This window comes from Cupressus sempervirens, chromosome 9 (genome assembly GCF_028749045.1).
Source record: "Cupressus sempervirens isolate cs-2001-9-10 chromosome 9, ASM2874904v1, whole genome shotgun sequence".
Taxonomy (NCBI): domain Eukaryota; kingdom Viridiplantae; phylum Streptophyta; class Pinopsida; order Cupressales; family Cupressaceae; genus Cupressus; species Cupressus sempervirens.
In genome coordinates, this window is record NC_143126.1 from 447,945,421 (window position 1) to 447,961,121 (window position 15,701).

At 36.2% G+C, this 15,701-nt stretch overlaps 2 protein-coding genes across 5 annotated transcripts in view; one reads left to right on the plus strand and one right to left on the minus strand.

The window, feature by feature from the left end:
• LOC149539232 (long chain base biosynthesis protein 1-like) overlaps positions 1-15,701 on the minus strand; it is a 279,274-nt gene that overhangs the window by 147,550 nt on the left and 116,023 nt on the right. For all 4 annotated transcript variants that reach the window (XM_089799165.1, XM_089799164.1, XM_089799166.1 and 1 more), the window contains one exon: positions 2,744-2,835. In XM_089799165.1, coding sequence (XP_089655291.1) covers positions 2,744-2,835 — 92 coding nt within the window. The remainder of the gene's footprint in view (positions 1-2,743; positions 2,836-15,701) is intronic.
• Positions 6,403-8,381, plus strand: LOC149539233 (uncharacterized). Its single transcript, XM_089799163.1, has 4 exons — positions 6,403-6,656; positions 6,772-6,924; positions 7,066-7,466; positions 7,604-8,381. Exons 1-4 carry the CDS (start codon positions 6,443-6,445, stop codon positions 8,018-8,020), a joined length of 1,185 nt encoding a protein of 394 aa, XP_089655289.1. The 5' UTR covers positions 6,403-6,442; the 3' UTR covers positions 8,021-8,381.

Sequence of the window (15,701 nt, forward strand, 5' to 3'; positions counted from 1 at the left end):
TTAATTAGAATTTTTTGTTACAATTAGTCTTACTAAATTTAACTTTCCTTTTGAAAGACCAATAAGATAGGATGATGTTTGACAACTAATCATTTGAGCTAATATTCAAACTGAAACTTAGCCCCAATTAAAATGACATACGATAGCACATTGAAGCAATCTGAATAAAAAAGATTTATCAAAGATAACTAACCAAACAATTGGAAAGTTAAATACTATTCAGGATGAAGTAACACTTGATCTTTCTATTGAAATAAGCATAAAATAATCCACTGGTTACAAAATGTTTGTCAGCAGCATTGTACTCCCAAGAGACGATACTCAAAATTTATTACAAAAAGATCTGACGGTGATTACTCCTTCTCTTCCATACAAAATAATCCTATACTTATAGACAAAGATCCGATTTCAAATGACAAAACATACTCTTTCATGACTAATAGACAATTGTTCTTAACTATTAACCATTGGCTTGATTACAGAAAACTGACTCTGTTAAAAATGAACTATAACACAGCATTAAAAAGCTTTGATGACAAATGATCAATCTCCTAATAGGACACCACATTTCTGGATGTGCTCAAGATAGCTCCTGGGTCATGTATGGTGTCCCTAATGACGAATCACTCCATGTGTAATATAGCACCCTCCAGTCCACCCTCATTGATGTGTGCAATATCTAGGGCTCTAACAAGGATTCCTGGCATTCATTTAACCACTTATTCTTATCCTTTATTTCGTTTTGTTCATCTGTCAAACTTGGTATACCTTCAATTCCACCATCCTTATACTTTGATGAAGAATTGGATGGCTGATCAGGATATCTTTACATACTCATTTTATAATTGTCCGTGCCCCTTTCCTCAGTCACGGTCAGTCAAGTGGTGCTTGGAGCTGCTAAACCTAAGATTCTATTCAATTGCGTTTCCACCATAAACTATATCAGTCTAAGAATATTACTCTCCTCTTCATTCTAATAAACCAATTAATTTTGGGTATAACCACCACATTGCATTTCACGGGACCATACATCTTTGAGCGTTTTAAAGGCAAATGCCATGCATTTTATTCAAATGAAGTGATTCAGTTTTTCTTTGGCACTAAACTGAGCTCATTATTTTCAAATCAAATTCATTTCTGCTCCAACAGTCTTTCATTCTCCCTATGGAATTCACTGTATTTTCTTCTCCATTGTATGTCATTGCTCTTTTGGCGCCATTAGTATGACATCTCCGAAAATCCTTTTAGCACATTCATCAGCATAAGTCAAACTGATAAATTCATCGGGGGTCAATGTAGTTAAGAAATTGTTATTTTGCTCATACAATCTTACTCTGATGTTTTTGTATCACTATAGCTCATTCTGATGTTCTTTCTGATGGTTTTATACATCTACATTCAACATATCCATTGGCATCACATATCCTGGTGATTTCTTTCTTCTTTTATCGGCATAACACATCCTGATAATTTTATTGGGTGTCGGAATAGGATTACATTTGTTTCTCTACAGTGTAAAGCTATTCCGATATGTCCATCGCTGAGAGATATCCCAATGTAGTTTCATCATTCATATAGCACCTTGCCGCCATAGGTTATTCCGATAAGCCCATCGAGTATCGGAGAGATGTTTAAATTGTCTAGCCAACTTCATGAGCTATTTCAATGATTACTATCGGGGAGACTTACTCTAATAATCTATGTTTAATAGTTTATCATTTGGAGAACTCCCAAAAGGATGGAAATCTATTCTGATTACTGAAAGCATTACTAGGCTCACCACGACCAGTTGAGCTTGCTATCAACTACAACATCTTTGCAAGACACAACCAAAGCACTCTAAGAACTTTGGAATTCTTCCCAGATCACCAAGTAGCTTATGGGACAACACAAAAATTGGGCTAAACTTTCACAGAATATTTTTGCTTAAAATTGGAACATTACAAATTGTCCTTGGCAATAAATTAGATTCCCTCCAAATTAATGGTAACAAGCTCCTTTTCTTATCATCACCATATTGTTAATATTTTATGTGATCACAGGCTTGCTAGTGGTACCTATGGTGCAATACTAAGAGTTAAAATATATTACAGATGCACATATCATTACATGTCAGTATTTGAGACAAGAACCATGTGCATGTATCATCAGCTTCAAAGTTATTGCATTGCTTCTCAGAGTGCTGTACTATAAAACAGTCATATTGCAACATATAGAAAAATATGGACTTGTGATTACCCAAAATGCATTACCAAATTTAATCATCTGCAAGATCAAATTTGGCACCTAATATCATTTTCTGTACTCAGAAGATTAGAGGACATGATAGAAGCTTAAAAATCTTGTAACCTAGGGAGTGTCCCAATACTTGACACAAACTTACACTTGCAGGTTTCCTTGCTGATACTGCATACTACTGCTTGATTAACTTTCTCATAAACACATTACATGCAAAACTTGCAGTTTGCATTTTATTCTAAAACTCAAACAGAATACAGACTGTTTATTGCACAAAATATAAAACGGTCATTGTTTCAAGTAGAATGCCCATTCTATATGTATGCAGCTATCACATTACCCCTCTAAAACAAGATAATCATAATGTTGAATGTGACAAAAGGCCCCACTGACTATCAACAATGTTAAAAAAATATTATTAAAGAAAACAAATCATTTGTGAAAAGGCTGCATACATATATCAGTCTATATTTTTTCAGATAAAATGACATAAAAAATAGATTACCATTCTAAAACAGGAGGTTCATATTCCATCTCCTTTGTATTGGGTGGATGAAGTGGTTCTGGGATCCATTCCTCACACAACTGATCAATTTCCTGCAAGAGAAGTAAACTAAGTTGTTTAGTCTACGATACAACAAGACAAATGCAAAATTTCTATACATTCCACTACCTTGAAAAGATTCCGATCTAAACATTTACTCTCCGATAATAAAATTCACCTGAACCATAAAGATACCAATGCCTCAGAACTAAGCACTAAAGTTCCTTTACTTCCTTAGAGAGGATTTTATTATGAATGTTTGCAGTTAACAAATGTAGTTAATGATACTAAATAAAGAATGTAGAAACAAAGACAATGCAGAATAGATAACAGATACTGCACAGTAATAAATATATACAATGAAACTAGGATAAAATCTAGCAGGCAATGGATATAGATTATATTGGCATGCTGCTAGAAATAAAACAAAATGTGTCCAATAGCGACCAATAAAAAGTTGAACAGATCATTGGCTCATTATTAAGAAATCAATTTAGTTAGAGCAAAATGATTCTATATTCAACCCCAATATATTAGGAACATAAAATTAAGGAAATACATATACAGAATAAAATAAGCACACAATGCATACTTGATACCACATGTAACATATCAATAAACAATTCAAAGACATAAAGAACAAAAGTAGGATAAGAACCATCCAGCAATAGAAGCTAAAGCTAATCTTTATGCTAATAGAAATGAAATGAAAAGAAAAATTGCTCATGAGAATAAAAAGTTGAATAGCTGATGATCAAAAAAACTAATTTTGCTAATAGCGTGATAGTTATTAATTCAAATTCAATACATCATGGTGTTGAACATAAGGTTGTTTGTGGAAACTCTCCAAGGCGTGGCTGCTGACTGGTTTTACCATCTTGCACCATACTGAAATGTCCCTTTCTAGTATGACAGACAGTTGTTGGGTTGGCCTATTACTGGAGTTCTCATAGGCCAATAGAGTATGCAGGGAACTCATACAAGGCATATAGAGCCAAACACGAACTTTTGTGGCAGTTTTAGGCAGTTGACGACAGGTTCCTAAAATTTAGGGGAATCTCTACATTTTAGGGATTTTCTGGGAGCTGTCCAGGAGGTATCCAGAGACCACATGAGACATTTTGGAGACATTGGATGCCTTTTCTGTTTTTTAGGAGGAACTCCCAATTCACTAACAATGGCATCGGAGGAACATATATTTTAAGGGATTCACAGAGACTTTGTTCGGGGTTGACAGGATCTCTTCTCTTCATTTGATGAGCATCCCTATATTTTAGGGAGAATTGGCAGTTAATAGGTTGACCATCCACAGGACTAAGGAGCTTTGGGAGAGGTCCCTAAATTTTAGGGCGAGTTCCTATTTTTAAGGAGGAATAGTCAATCAGCTTCCAGGGGGTTCATATAGCAAAAGTGATCACAGTATTTCAAATGGATTTTGATTCTGAGCTCCAAATTGGATTTTATTAATAAAAAGGGAAATATTTAAATACATCCTGAGTTAGGTTTTTAATAATATAATATTAAAGTGATACTATAATCACATGATATCAAACGAAGTTTTAATAATTGATTGGCCTTCCTTCCTAGGCATTATAATATATACTGTTATAATTAATAAAGGGGCCAACTTGAATAATGAAGAATTACCCCTTGTTCAATTTTAATAAGGAGGCATAATTAAATAGAGTTATTTTATTATTAAAAGGGGCAAATGAAACCCTAACTCAGAATTAGGGTTAGGGATGAAAATAAAAGTGAATAAAAAGTGTTGGGGAGCTCATTTTTCATCATCCAGCTTTACAATTTCATTGACAAATTTGACGAGAGCTCTATTGACAAGGTTTTCCAAAAATTTGATGGTGCAAGAAGAAAAACTCTTGCACCAAACAACCTGAACGTTCCTTCAAAATTAAAGAACGTGATTTTTATGGGCCTTTCAGATGAGTGCAGCAATTGGGCATTAATTTCATGCACAACATCTGATTTTGGGCTGAAGAAGAGAAGATATTACAATTTAAACTTGAAGAGCATAGATCAAACCATTAGTGGCCACAAATTAGGCTCTTCATTGATTTCCAGGCTACCCGTACACTCCAACCAGTGTAGGTGTCATATTTCCAAGATGAGTGTGTTGTTTCAGACTTATTTGGGGTTGAGTTGATATTCTTGCATAGAAGAGGGTTCAAACCATCGTTCCAAAAATCGCCATGAAATTGCCGAAATCGCCGAAATCGCGATAAGATTCATGGCTCCCGATTTTTTTGGAATCGAAAATCGCCAAAATCGGCCATTTTTTCTTGTGAATCGCCAAAATCGGCGATTCATGGCAAAAATCGCCAAAATCGCCATCGTGAATCTCCAGAAATCGGCCGCGGCAGCAAGGATAGAAAGTTCAATTTTTTTTTAAAAACACATGTTTTATTTGCTTTCTAAGTTGACTTTCCTCTTTGTTATAACCCTAAAGAGCCTTCTATTTGCTTAGTATAAGTAGAAGAGAGGAAGAGTGAGAGAGAAGAAGAGAAAAGAGAATCCATAGGTTTCCAACCGGCAAGAAGGAAAAGCACCAAAGAGATCAAAAGTCCATTTGGGGAGGCCATAAATTGCATTGGGAGCATTAAGGAGTCAATATCAACACTCCTCAACTCATTTGCAAGAGGTAAGTGTTGGTTTTTTTTTTGCATGTTAGTGTAGTATGCATTTTTTGTTAAATTTTTTTAGTGTTCATTTGCAAATCTTGAATGTTTTTTATTTTTAGTTTTACTAAATTGCAAACTAGGGTTTGTTGTTTTGTAGTTTTTGTTTATTAGTTGCAAACTTTGATTTTTTACATGAATTTTTTTATTGCAGCAGCCCTTTGCTTTCATTTTCCAATTTCCACAATGGGTAAAAAAGATGAATGCTGGAAATATAATGAAGAGTTTCCTGGGAGAACCAAATATCAAACAAAATGTATATTTTGCAAAGAAAAAATAAATTCGGGAGGTATCTATAGATTGAAATACCACATTGCTGGCATACCTGGCCATGATGTCACAGTTTGCACTCAACAAACCGCTGAGGCAAAACGCTCTTGTTTAGTGGCATTAGAAAAAATTGAACAAGACAAGTTGACTAAGAAAATGCAACTTGAAGGGTTAAGAGGTATTGGCTCCCATGCTCCCACATCCGCAACCGCATCTACATCTGCAAGTGTATCTGCATCAGCTTCCGCATCCGTAGGTTGTGTTGGAGAGGGTTCTTCTAGGCCTCATTTTCATCCTAGTGCTAGTGCTCATGTGAGTGTTAGTGGTAGTCGGTCTCATACTGAGACAGAGTCCAACACCGACCTATTGCGGCCTAGAGTGCGGAAAAGCAGAATGGATAGTTACTTTGTGCCCCGCACTACTCCTGGCTCCCAACCCACGCTTGAGGGCATGGGTTTGAACAAGGAGATTCATGATGCTGCCAGAAAAGAGATTTGCAAATTCTGGTACTTTTGCAACATTCCATTTATTGCAGCCAGGTAATTGATTCTTTTTTCTTTGTTATCTTCAAAGTTAAAGTTAAAAGTAAAAGTAAAACTTTAATTATATCTACTTGTTTTATGATTTTAGTTTTTGACATCTAAATTTATAATCAATATCATTATCTATTTGTGACAAGACTCCTTATTGGCAGAACATGATAGATGCAGTTACCATTTGTGGTCCGGGGTTTAAAGCCCCAACTGAGGCTGAGTTGAGTGGATACCTCCTGGAGGAAATGGTTGAGGATATGAGGCATGAGCTTGAGGACAACCGAAAGGAGTGGATCGAAAAGGGTTGCACCATCATGACTGATGGTTGGACAGATAGGAGGGGAAGAACACTCCTCAATTTTCTTGTATCCTGTGGAGGTGATTGATCATTCTACTTTCCTACATACATAATTTTGAATCGTGATTGACTATTTCAACTTTTGATTTGTTGATTGCTAATAGTAATTATAATTCGTTGTTTTGTTACTTGTAGGATATACCATGTTCCTCAAATCCATTGATGCTTCTGCTCATGTAAAAAACGCCACATACTTATGTGAGGTTATTGAGGAAGTTATAGCAAAGGTGGGGGAACAACATGTGGTGCAAGTGGTGACGGATAATGCAGCAAGTTATGTTGTTGCAGGTAAACTTTTAACTTTTTAAGTTTTGAAAATAAATTTATTTGAATTTTGAACTTTTTCTAATTCTAACTTAGAATTTCTAAGTTTCCTAAGTTCTAACATGTTTGAAATTTGAATTTCTAATTATCTTAAAATTGTTGTAGGCAAACTTTTGATGGAGAGGCACCCCACCATATTTTGGTCCCCTTGTGCAGCACACTGCCTTGACCTCATGTTGGAGGAAATTGGCAAACTTGAGTGGGTCAAGTCATGTGTGGAAAGGGCAAAAAACATATGTAAGTTTATTTATAATCATTCATTTGTCCTTAGCACAATGAGGAAGTACACAGGAGACAAAGAGTTAGCTCGTCCAGGGATCACGAGGTTTGCCTCGAATTTCATCACCTTGCAGTCCTTGTTGACATCAAGGGATGATTTGAGGAGCATGTTTGTTGGGCGGGAGTGGATTTCATCTTCCTATGCTACGACCACTGCAGGGATAGATGTGGTGGATTGCATATTTGATGATGATGGTTTTTGGAAACCTGCTAGAGAAATACTTAAGGTAATTTTATTGCAATTTAACATTTAATATTTTACAGTTTACTATGCTAATTGTTTAATGATTTAGTTTTACCTTATATTATTGAATTATTCTATGTTTAAGTTTTGACTCAAATTTTTGTTTTACTTTATATGTAGGCCACTGAGCCTCTTGTATCTCTCCTACGAACTGCTGATGGGGAGAAGCCCTCTATGGGCTACATATATGAGGGCATGGATAGGGCCAAGGAGGCCATTAGAGCTCAGTATGCAGGAGTGCAGGAGAAGTATGCCCCTATTTGGGACATCATTGATAGGAGATGGCAGAATCAGCTCCACAGACCCATCCATGCAGCAGCTTACTTTTTGAATTCGGCATTTCGTTTCCGTCCTGACTTCAAGGCGGATGAGGAGGTTCTCACCGGATTATATACAGTGATCCAGAGGTTGAGTACTGATGAGGATAGCAGTGCTGCAATTATTGAGCTTGATAAGTTCAATAATAAAGAAGGGTCACTTTTCTCTAGCAGGGTAGCCATAGATGCTCGGGAAACAATACAGCCAGGTAAAAATTAAATAATATATTCAATGTTCATGAATCTAGATTCTAAACTTAAAGTTGATTATGTAATTTTAGAGTTAACTTGTAATTTGTAATTTGTAAATGAGACTAATTATTTTTATTTTCCCTTATTTCAGATAGATGGTGGCAAATGTTTGGGGCCACAACCCCAAAACTTCAAAAAATTGCCATTCGTATTCTGAGTCAGCCAAGCAGCGCTTCTAGATGTGAGCGCAGTTGGTCCATGTTCGAGCACATCCACTCGAAGAGGAGAAACAAGTTGACAGTGCAGAGGTTGAATGATCTTGTCTTCGTTCATTACAACCTCCGTCTTAGGATCAGACAGATTTTGGGCACTGACTCCTCTCCGATCATTCTGGAGGAGATTGATCGAGAATCAGAGTGGCTCACAGAGGTTGTAGATCCAGTCTTCACTGAGGAAGACCGTGCGTGGATTGACCAGGTCGATACAAAGGCTGAGGCAGCTAGAGCACATTCTTCAGGCATTGGTAGACGCACACGTGCACGCACAAACATAGGCCCTAGCGACATTCGTGAGCCCATCTTATATGCGGGAGATATGGCTCGACAGTCCTCTAGGACCTACATTAGACGCCTTGCTACTAGGCAGACTGGATACTCAGAGGCTGAGGCTGAGGCTGTAGCCGAGCTTGAGGATGATGTTGAGGATGATGATGACTATGAGCCTGAGGCTTGAGCTGGAGCCTTGTTTTTATATTTTGTTTACAGATATTGATACTGAATCATTGATAGACATATGTTTCAAACTTTCAAACTTTCATGGATCTTCATCTTAGATTCTTACATAAATTTATGATTTGATGTCTTATGGATCATCTTACATACATTCTATGATTTAAATCATTATGATCATTTGATTTCTATTTACTTCAGCTAGCCTACAGTTTACATTTTAGATAACATAGTTACGTATGTGATGGATTTTATGTTTCATGTTTATGTATGTTAAGTTTTAACTTCTATTTGATGATGTTATAGTGTGCTTAAGTTATATTCAATAAAGGGTGCATGAAATAAGTTTTAAATTGTTAAAATCTTTAAATTTAAAGGGTTTTTTCAAATTTGCCGATTCATCGCCGATTCATTGCCGATTCACGATTCGATTCGGCCTTGCCGATTCCGATCCGATTCCGATTCACGTTTCTTTGGTTCAAACTTCATTCTCTTGAGCAAATTGTTCATCTATAGCCAGCCGTATCATCTCTGCTAGTTGACATCATTTCATAAAGAAGAGCATTGTTCTTTTATTTTGACAGCAAGGGTGCAATAAACTGCATGAGCGTAGATCAGTCATACTTGGAGCAGATATTACCAGGTTTCAGCATTATTTATTTTCCCACAGGTCTACTTTGCTTCCTCTAGCGGATGTCAGCCCTAGGGGGCCATCAGCACTGTGAATTTGGATGCATATCAGATTTATTGAGTTTCCAGAATTTTCAAATTAATCATTTGTCCAGTTGTTACCTGGTAAGAACTTGTATTACTTAGTTGATAGGAAAATAGGATATTTGGAAATGTTTCAGAGTTGTCAAATTTGATTTGGTAATTGTTTTAGTTCAATTTATTTCTGCATTCCATATTTATTGAAAAATCAGGAAACTTATGAAGAAATCAAAAAAAAAATCTTAAAACACCAAAAACTACATGAAAAAATTAGAATACGCAAAAATTCAGAATAGGCATCACACTGGCTAGACACTTCAACTTTGCAAACAACTCTCCAATTTCAGCCTTATATTTAGTTGGAACTTTTCACGCAGACTATCAAAAACTGGGCTACTCTCGTAGCCAAGTTTTAAGAAAGGTTCAAGTCTACTGAAGATGCTCATGCTTTGTTGGCCCAACTCACCCAATTGAAGAAGACGTCTCATGTATCTATGTGTGAATTGGTCATGCCTTTCAACAAATTGACACAAAGGATTCTGATTGTTACTCAGTCTACAGCTGCAAATTTAAAGTGTTTCTTAGTCAACACTCAAATTCTCGAGGTCAGTTTTCTATTAAGAAGAGCAGCCCCAGCTACTCTTACAGACGTTCAGACTATGGAAATTGGAATTGAAGTTGATCTTATTCTTGTCGAGGGGATAAGAATAGAAGCAAGTGGGTTTGAAAAAAGTTTGGATTTTTTCCTCCATCACAAGGAGAGATTCTGCAATGTAGAGGTTAGAAAATGACTTGCATGTTCTCGAAAAGAAAATAGTTCACGGTATACTCTTCACCCAAGAAAGGATGTACAAAGGAGGCTTCTATCAAATGTTGCTCGTAGTTTTGCAGATGAAAATCAACAAAAGTTAGTTTTGTCACCAAAGAAGCTTGTTATTGAGGCACCATCAATGAAAGCAGAAATGAACTAGCATCATGAATCCGATGCTAATGATTATACTAACGAAAGGAAGTGATGATACTAACTATACATTATGTCCAAACCAAGGTGATGGCATTATTTAATATATAACTGTGCAGCACTCATTATAGGTAGTAGAATTGATATTCTTGGTAATAAACCAATAGTTATGAAGAAGTCCGATTATGAAGAGCAATGTTTTGGGAAGGATATACCTCTTTGGTATCCAAAAGGTGCAAGCCCTTCACCAAGCAACATATAAGTAGACAACCAGACTCTCTTGATCGATCATCGAATACATATTACGTTTTTCTTATTATCCTTTGGATATTCTCAGTTTAGAGCCTGTAAAGACCCCAACCAGACCCAAACTGTAATACCGATGTACAAACTGATTTTTTGCATGTTTGATAATTTTCTGATTTTTTAAGAGATATATACTTTGAAATTCTATTTCAGAAATAAATGAAAGACAAGGAACAATATTGCAAAATAACATACTCCCAAAATTTTCTAGAATTTATTTGCGAAAGAGAATAACGAATTAACAATTATTCCACAATTTCAAGCAAACTTCCAATAACCAAAGAACCTGATTATAATTTGAAGACTGTAAGTTGCTGATTTAGATCATTTTGTGGCCTTCTCCAATTCAGATTATCATCCAGCCAACTATGATTTGCCACCCGCCTTAGTATGACAGCCAAACAAGGACATGGCCCAATATACAATAGAAATCACAGGCCTGGAATCAAATCGTGGACCTTAAACTGATATCGCTGAGCATGTATGAAGTGGCGGCTAAGTCCCAGACCAAACACAGTTGAAATGCTGGACGGTAGGTGCTTCAAATGCTGGTGCTAACCTCGAATTCCCTCACGCAGGCCTGATTATAATTTAATAAACCCATCCACTATAAAATATGGCCTCCAATGATCAACGACTGCCCTGATATGAATGTCAGACTTTCATAATTCAAAATGGGACCTCCAATTGAAATCGCGATTCCAGAAATGCAATACATTAACTGATAACCACAAAAATAAACATCTCCTTCAGATGCAGTGGGAAACTATAGAGAGAGCCCAGGCAAATTGTCATACAACAGCAACAATTTGCAATATCACTTCTAGCAATTCTCAAAAATTCACAAACCCTCAACCAGATGCTTCAATAAGTATGTAATAATCAAGATTATTCTCCTTACCCACAGAATTTACAGTAGGAGATGTTGGCCAATTGTATACTTCAGCACAATTGCAAAGAACTGCTCAGAATTCTAGACTCAACCCTTATACTTCAGCAAGGGCCACAAAATATTAGAACTCGGAAAAAGCCACAAAGGCAACAAAAGCAAGTATATTTTCAAGCATGTTTTTCCCAATGAAATGAGCTCCTATTTATAATCCTTCGTTGGCCAAAGTTTCCTAAAGAACTCCACTTCATAAATTGTGGAAGTTTTCCAAAAGAACTCAACACTAGAAACTTTCCAACACACATTTTAGAAATATCTCTTAATGTCATTATTATAATAACATAAATATTATTATAATAATGCAACTTAATAATTAATATATAAATAAGAGCTCACACAATTATTAACCTTATTTAGTGTAGGTGACGACCAACTGCCAAAGCCACCTACTGTATTGCCAGAAATAGTAACTACCAAAAATAGACTTTCTAAAAATAGTAAGTCCACAACTGGTACCCCCAAAACACCCTGTCAGCTCACAAGAGTTGCTATGATGAGAAAATTCCATCAACTGCACAGACTTGCCAAAAACGAGGACATTACAAAGCCAGCCACCTAATCTACCATACGGGTGCAAGAACAAATAGACAATATCAAAGACAGCATCTAAGGGATCGTTTAATTCATATTGCTCATCAGATACAACATCCTTGAAAGTGCAGATTCTTATTGTTGATCAGAGTCAGCACTAATTGCTTCAAGCAATTACTTTCTACTGCATATTATCCATTTATACATTCGGACATTGCAGCATTATATATCAATTGCATGTTCCTCTTGTAAATCAGAGACAACATTTTTGATCTATCACAATAAGTGATAGAATCCTCTTTACATTTGTATAAATCCATTTTGTTTATGTTTCATAATGTCGGGAGTAATCGCTATCCCTGTGATCTATTTTGTGATCGCTATTCAATATTAAGTCTATCATCATTATCATGAAGACTACAATCGCTGCAAGCAACTAGTTAAATAATTAAATTGACCTAAAACCAATCACTGTGTGATCGGTTACATGAACTGATAGTGATCACTGTTTGCTCCAAAATTTACACCCAAATGCCAAGCTCCTGAAACGTCAGCAATTTTGGACTAACATTGGAACAATCATGAGCTTGTGGATAAACTAAGAAATGATTGAGTCTTTGGGTTCTAGGTCGGCTCCTATATGGTATTAACTTGATATTTCACTTATCCTAATGGAAAACTATAAACTTGATAGAAAAAGGAATAAGAAAGAACCTTTAATGGAAAACTTGAGTAAAATGCAAAAAAGACGTGATACACCAAATAAACAGTGTAGATCAATGTTATATCTTCACACAATGAACATCCTTAACAAATAATACACTAGACACACTATTCAAGAAACCACCACGCATATAAGTATTTCAATGAGGAGGCTCAAAATGGATATTGTTGAAGGAAATTAATCACATTCAAATACATCACCTAAGTGCACAACTCATGACCTATGAATAACATAGATTAACTATGAAAGATGCAGAAATGAGACATTACCAAAAGATTTTCTAAACAAAACGCATCAAATAGCATCAATCACTTCTCGGACTTTATATGGACCTGGCCATTTCACCTTAAACTTCCCGAGCTTGATTTCATTTCGGTCATTAACTTTCAATGCTAACTATCCAGGTGTGAACTACATTCGACGGAATGTTTGTCATGCTACACCTTCCTCCGCTGTTGTGCCACATCCGTCACCCATTGCAGGATAGCTATTTTCTCGTCTAGCCTATTCAAGTTATAAAGTCTTTCCCTTAGACTATCCATGTCACCAAGCTTGTTATCAATGGTGATCTGTAGGTTGGGGACCATGAATTCCGCATGAACCATTGCCTCTTGTCTGTACATCAATTGAAAGGGTGTCTATGTTGTGGTCACCTTGTAAGAAGTTCGATACGCCCACAATACCTAAGGTAATCTCTTTTCCTAGTCTTCAACTTCGACCCCACAAGACTTATAGATGACACCTACTATGATTTTATTAGTCGCCTCTACCTGACCATTCACCCGAGGATAATATGGGCTCGATAGTGTATGAAATAATTTTAATTTTGTGGTCAATAGCTTTATGAGGTGATTAACTAAAAGTTCACCTCTATCGCTTGTTAATTGCAGTGGTATGCCATATCTTGTTATGATTTGTTCATAAATGAACTTTGTAGTACTTAGGGCTGAGTTGTCCGTCAGTGCACGTGCTTCAACCCATTTTGATAAATATTTCGTGGCGACCACAATTTACTGACATCGTTGAGCATGACTAGCCTTTAAAGGTCCAATGAAGTTGAGTCCACATCTCTCAAATAACTCCTAGGCATGGGAAGGGTTGAGAGGCATAAAATCCCGTTTGAGGGGTTTTCCCACCTATTGGCATGTGTTACACCTGACCACTTGTTAAGGCCTGATTTGCACCTTACCAAATTTAGTGAAATGAACTGAAAATTTAAGGTAACATGGAATCACTCGTAGGTAGTGGGATTTTCCTATTGAACTGAGTGAATCTCCGGGTTATAGGCCGACTCCTTGGATAAGCACCTAAGCTCTTATTTCTAAAACAAACTGAACTTGAGGGGAAAAGGGGGAAGAAATACAGAAATGAACACCTAAAATTGGATCTAAACTTAATAGGTGATACACCAAAACTTGTGGATATTGAAGATATGACTGTTAACAAACAATAAGACTCTCCTTGTTGACAAACACTTCAATCTTATACTAGTTTGCATCAATATTTCATAATAAAGTCCTGACAATGAGAGTTAAGGAAGACAAAGGCATTCACATAACTATCCCAAACATAGAAGACACAAATTATATCCTGCAAACAAAGTACAAACTACAACTAGGTGATGGATGAGACAAAATAGCAAGGAATCTTAAAGACTCACTTTCCACTTTATCAACCAAATATTTTCACACACAGAAACAAAAAGGAAAGAAGGCTAGATTTCAAGAAAGAAATTGTCACAAAATGATTCAATCCATACATTGAGTATCCCAAAACTGAATTACAAAAAATGCAGAAAATACACCAAGGACACAAGAAAATATTACATCTTCCTCTGCATAATCAGAACTCTCCAAACAATAAGAGTCCAAGAGACTAATTGCAAACCCCCTTGGGGTTGAATCTATGAAAAGAGCCTCCATAATTGGAGTCAAAATCATCAAAAATGATGACTAACTACCACACAATTGCCACTAAGTCATAAAGGAACCTATGACTCACTCATAACTCCCCATAAAATACTTCAACTGGCCATAAAGATCCCCAACTTGCCTTGTCAAAGTCCAAATTCGACCCCAAACTTAACTCCTACAATCTCTCCTCATGACTCTAACTGATTTGCAACACTAAGTCAAACATAATGATAGTTCCATCTAATCTCACACGTGTTGAAATTTTGACCCTATCCACATTATAATGAATAAAGATATCCAACTAGACTTTAAAACTTCTAACATTTTCTTTTAGAAATAAAATCATTAAATAGCTTATCAGATGCTAACTAATAATTTTATCTTACATTATTATTAAGCAAATCTAAAGGAGCTTTAGAAAACAAAAGTGTTCAAAAACAACACTTAGTCAAACTACCCATGGCATCTTTTATGAGTGGTGATAAATATAAGGAAGACCACTTGTTCAGGCAAAGGCAATGTGGTCACTTCTCCTCCAAGTATCGATGAGCAATCCCTAAATACAAAAATTCCATTGTATTTTCCATTCGCATCTTTCAGAGATGAAAGAAAAGATGAACAGCTGCCATTTCAAAGGGTTTCTTTTGTTGATTGTCTCTAGGTGAATCCATGAGTTTTGAACTGCCAATTTTGATAGGAAATTGGAGAGCGTTTTGGGCGAATCTGGAATTTGAGCTTTGATGTCATTATTGCTAGTGTTTGTAGACTTCTTCCACAATCTGCACACAACTTCTGGGCATATGTGGAGTTCTTTTGATGCTGACATGAGTATTTGGAATCTCTTCTGTCTGTGGTCTTTTGCTTTATATATTTAGTCTTTCTCCTT

Bases quoted from the DNA above. Each gene is read 5' to 3' on its own strand.
- LOC149539233 (XM_089799163.1), top strand. From the start codon at position 6,443: ATGATAGATGCAGTTACCATTTGTGGTCCGGGGTTTAAAGCCCCAACT. The intron at 6,657-6,771 runs GTGATTGATCAT...TGTTACTTGTAG, and splicing joins TTTTCTTGTATCCTGTGGAG to GATATACCATGTTCCTCAAA. The intron at 7,467-7,603 runs GTAATTTTATTG...CTTTATATGTAG, and splicing joins CTGCTAGAGAAATACTTAAG to GCCACTGAGCCTCTTGTATC.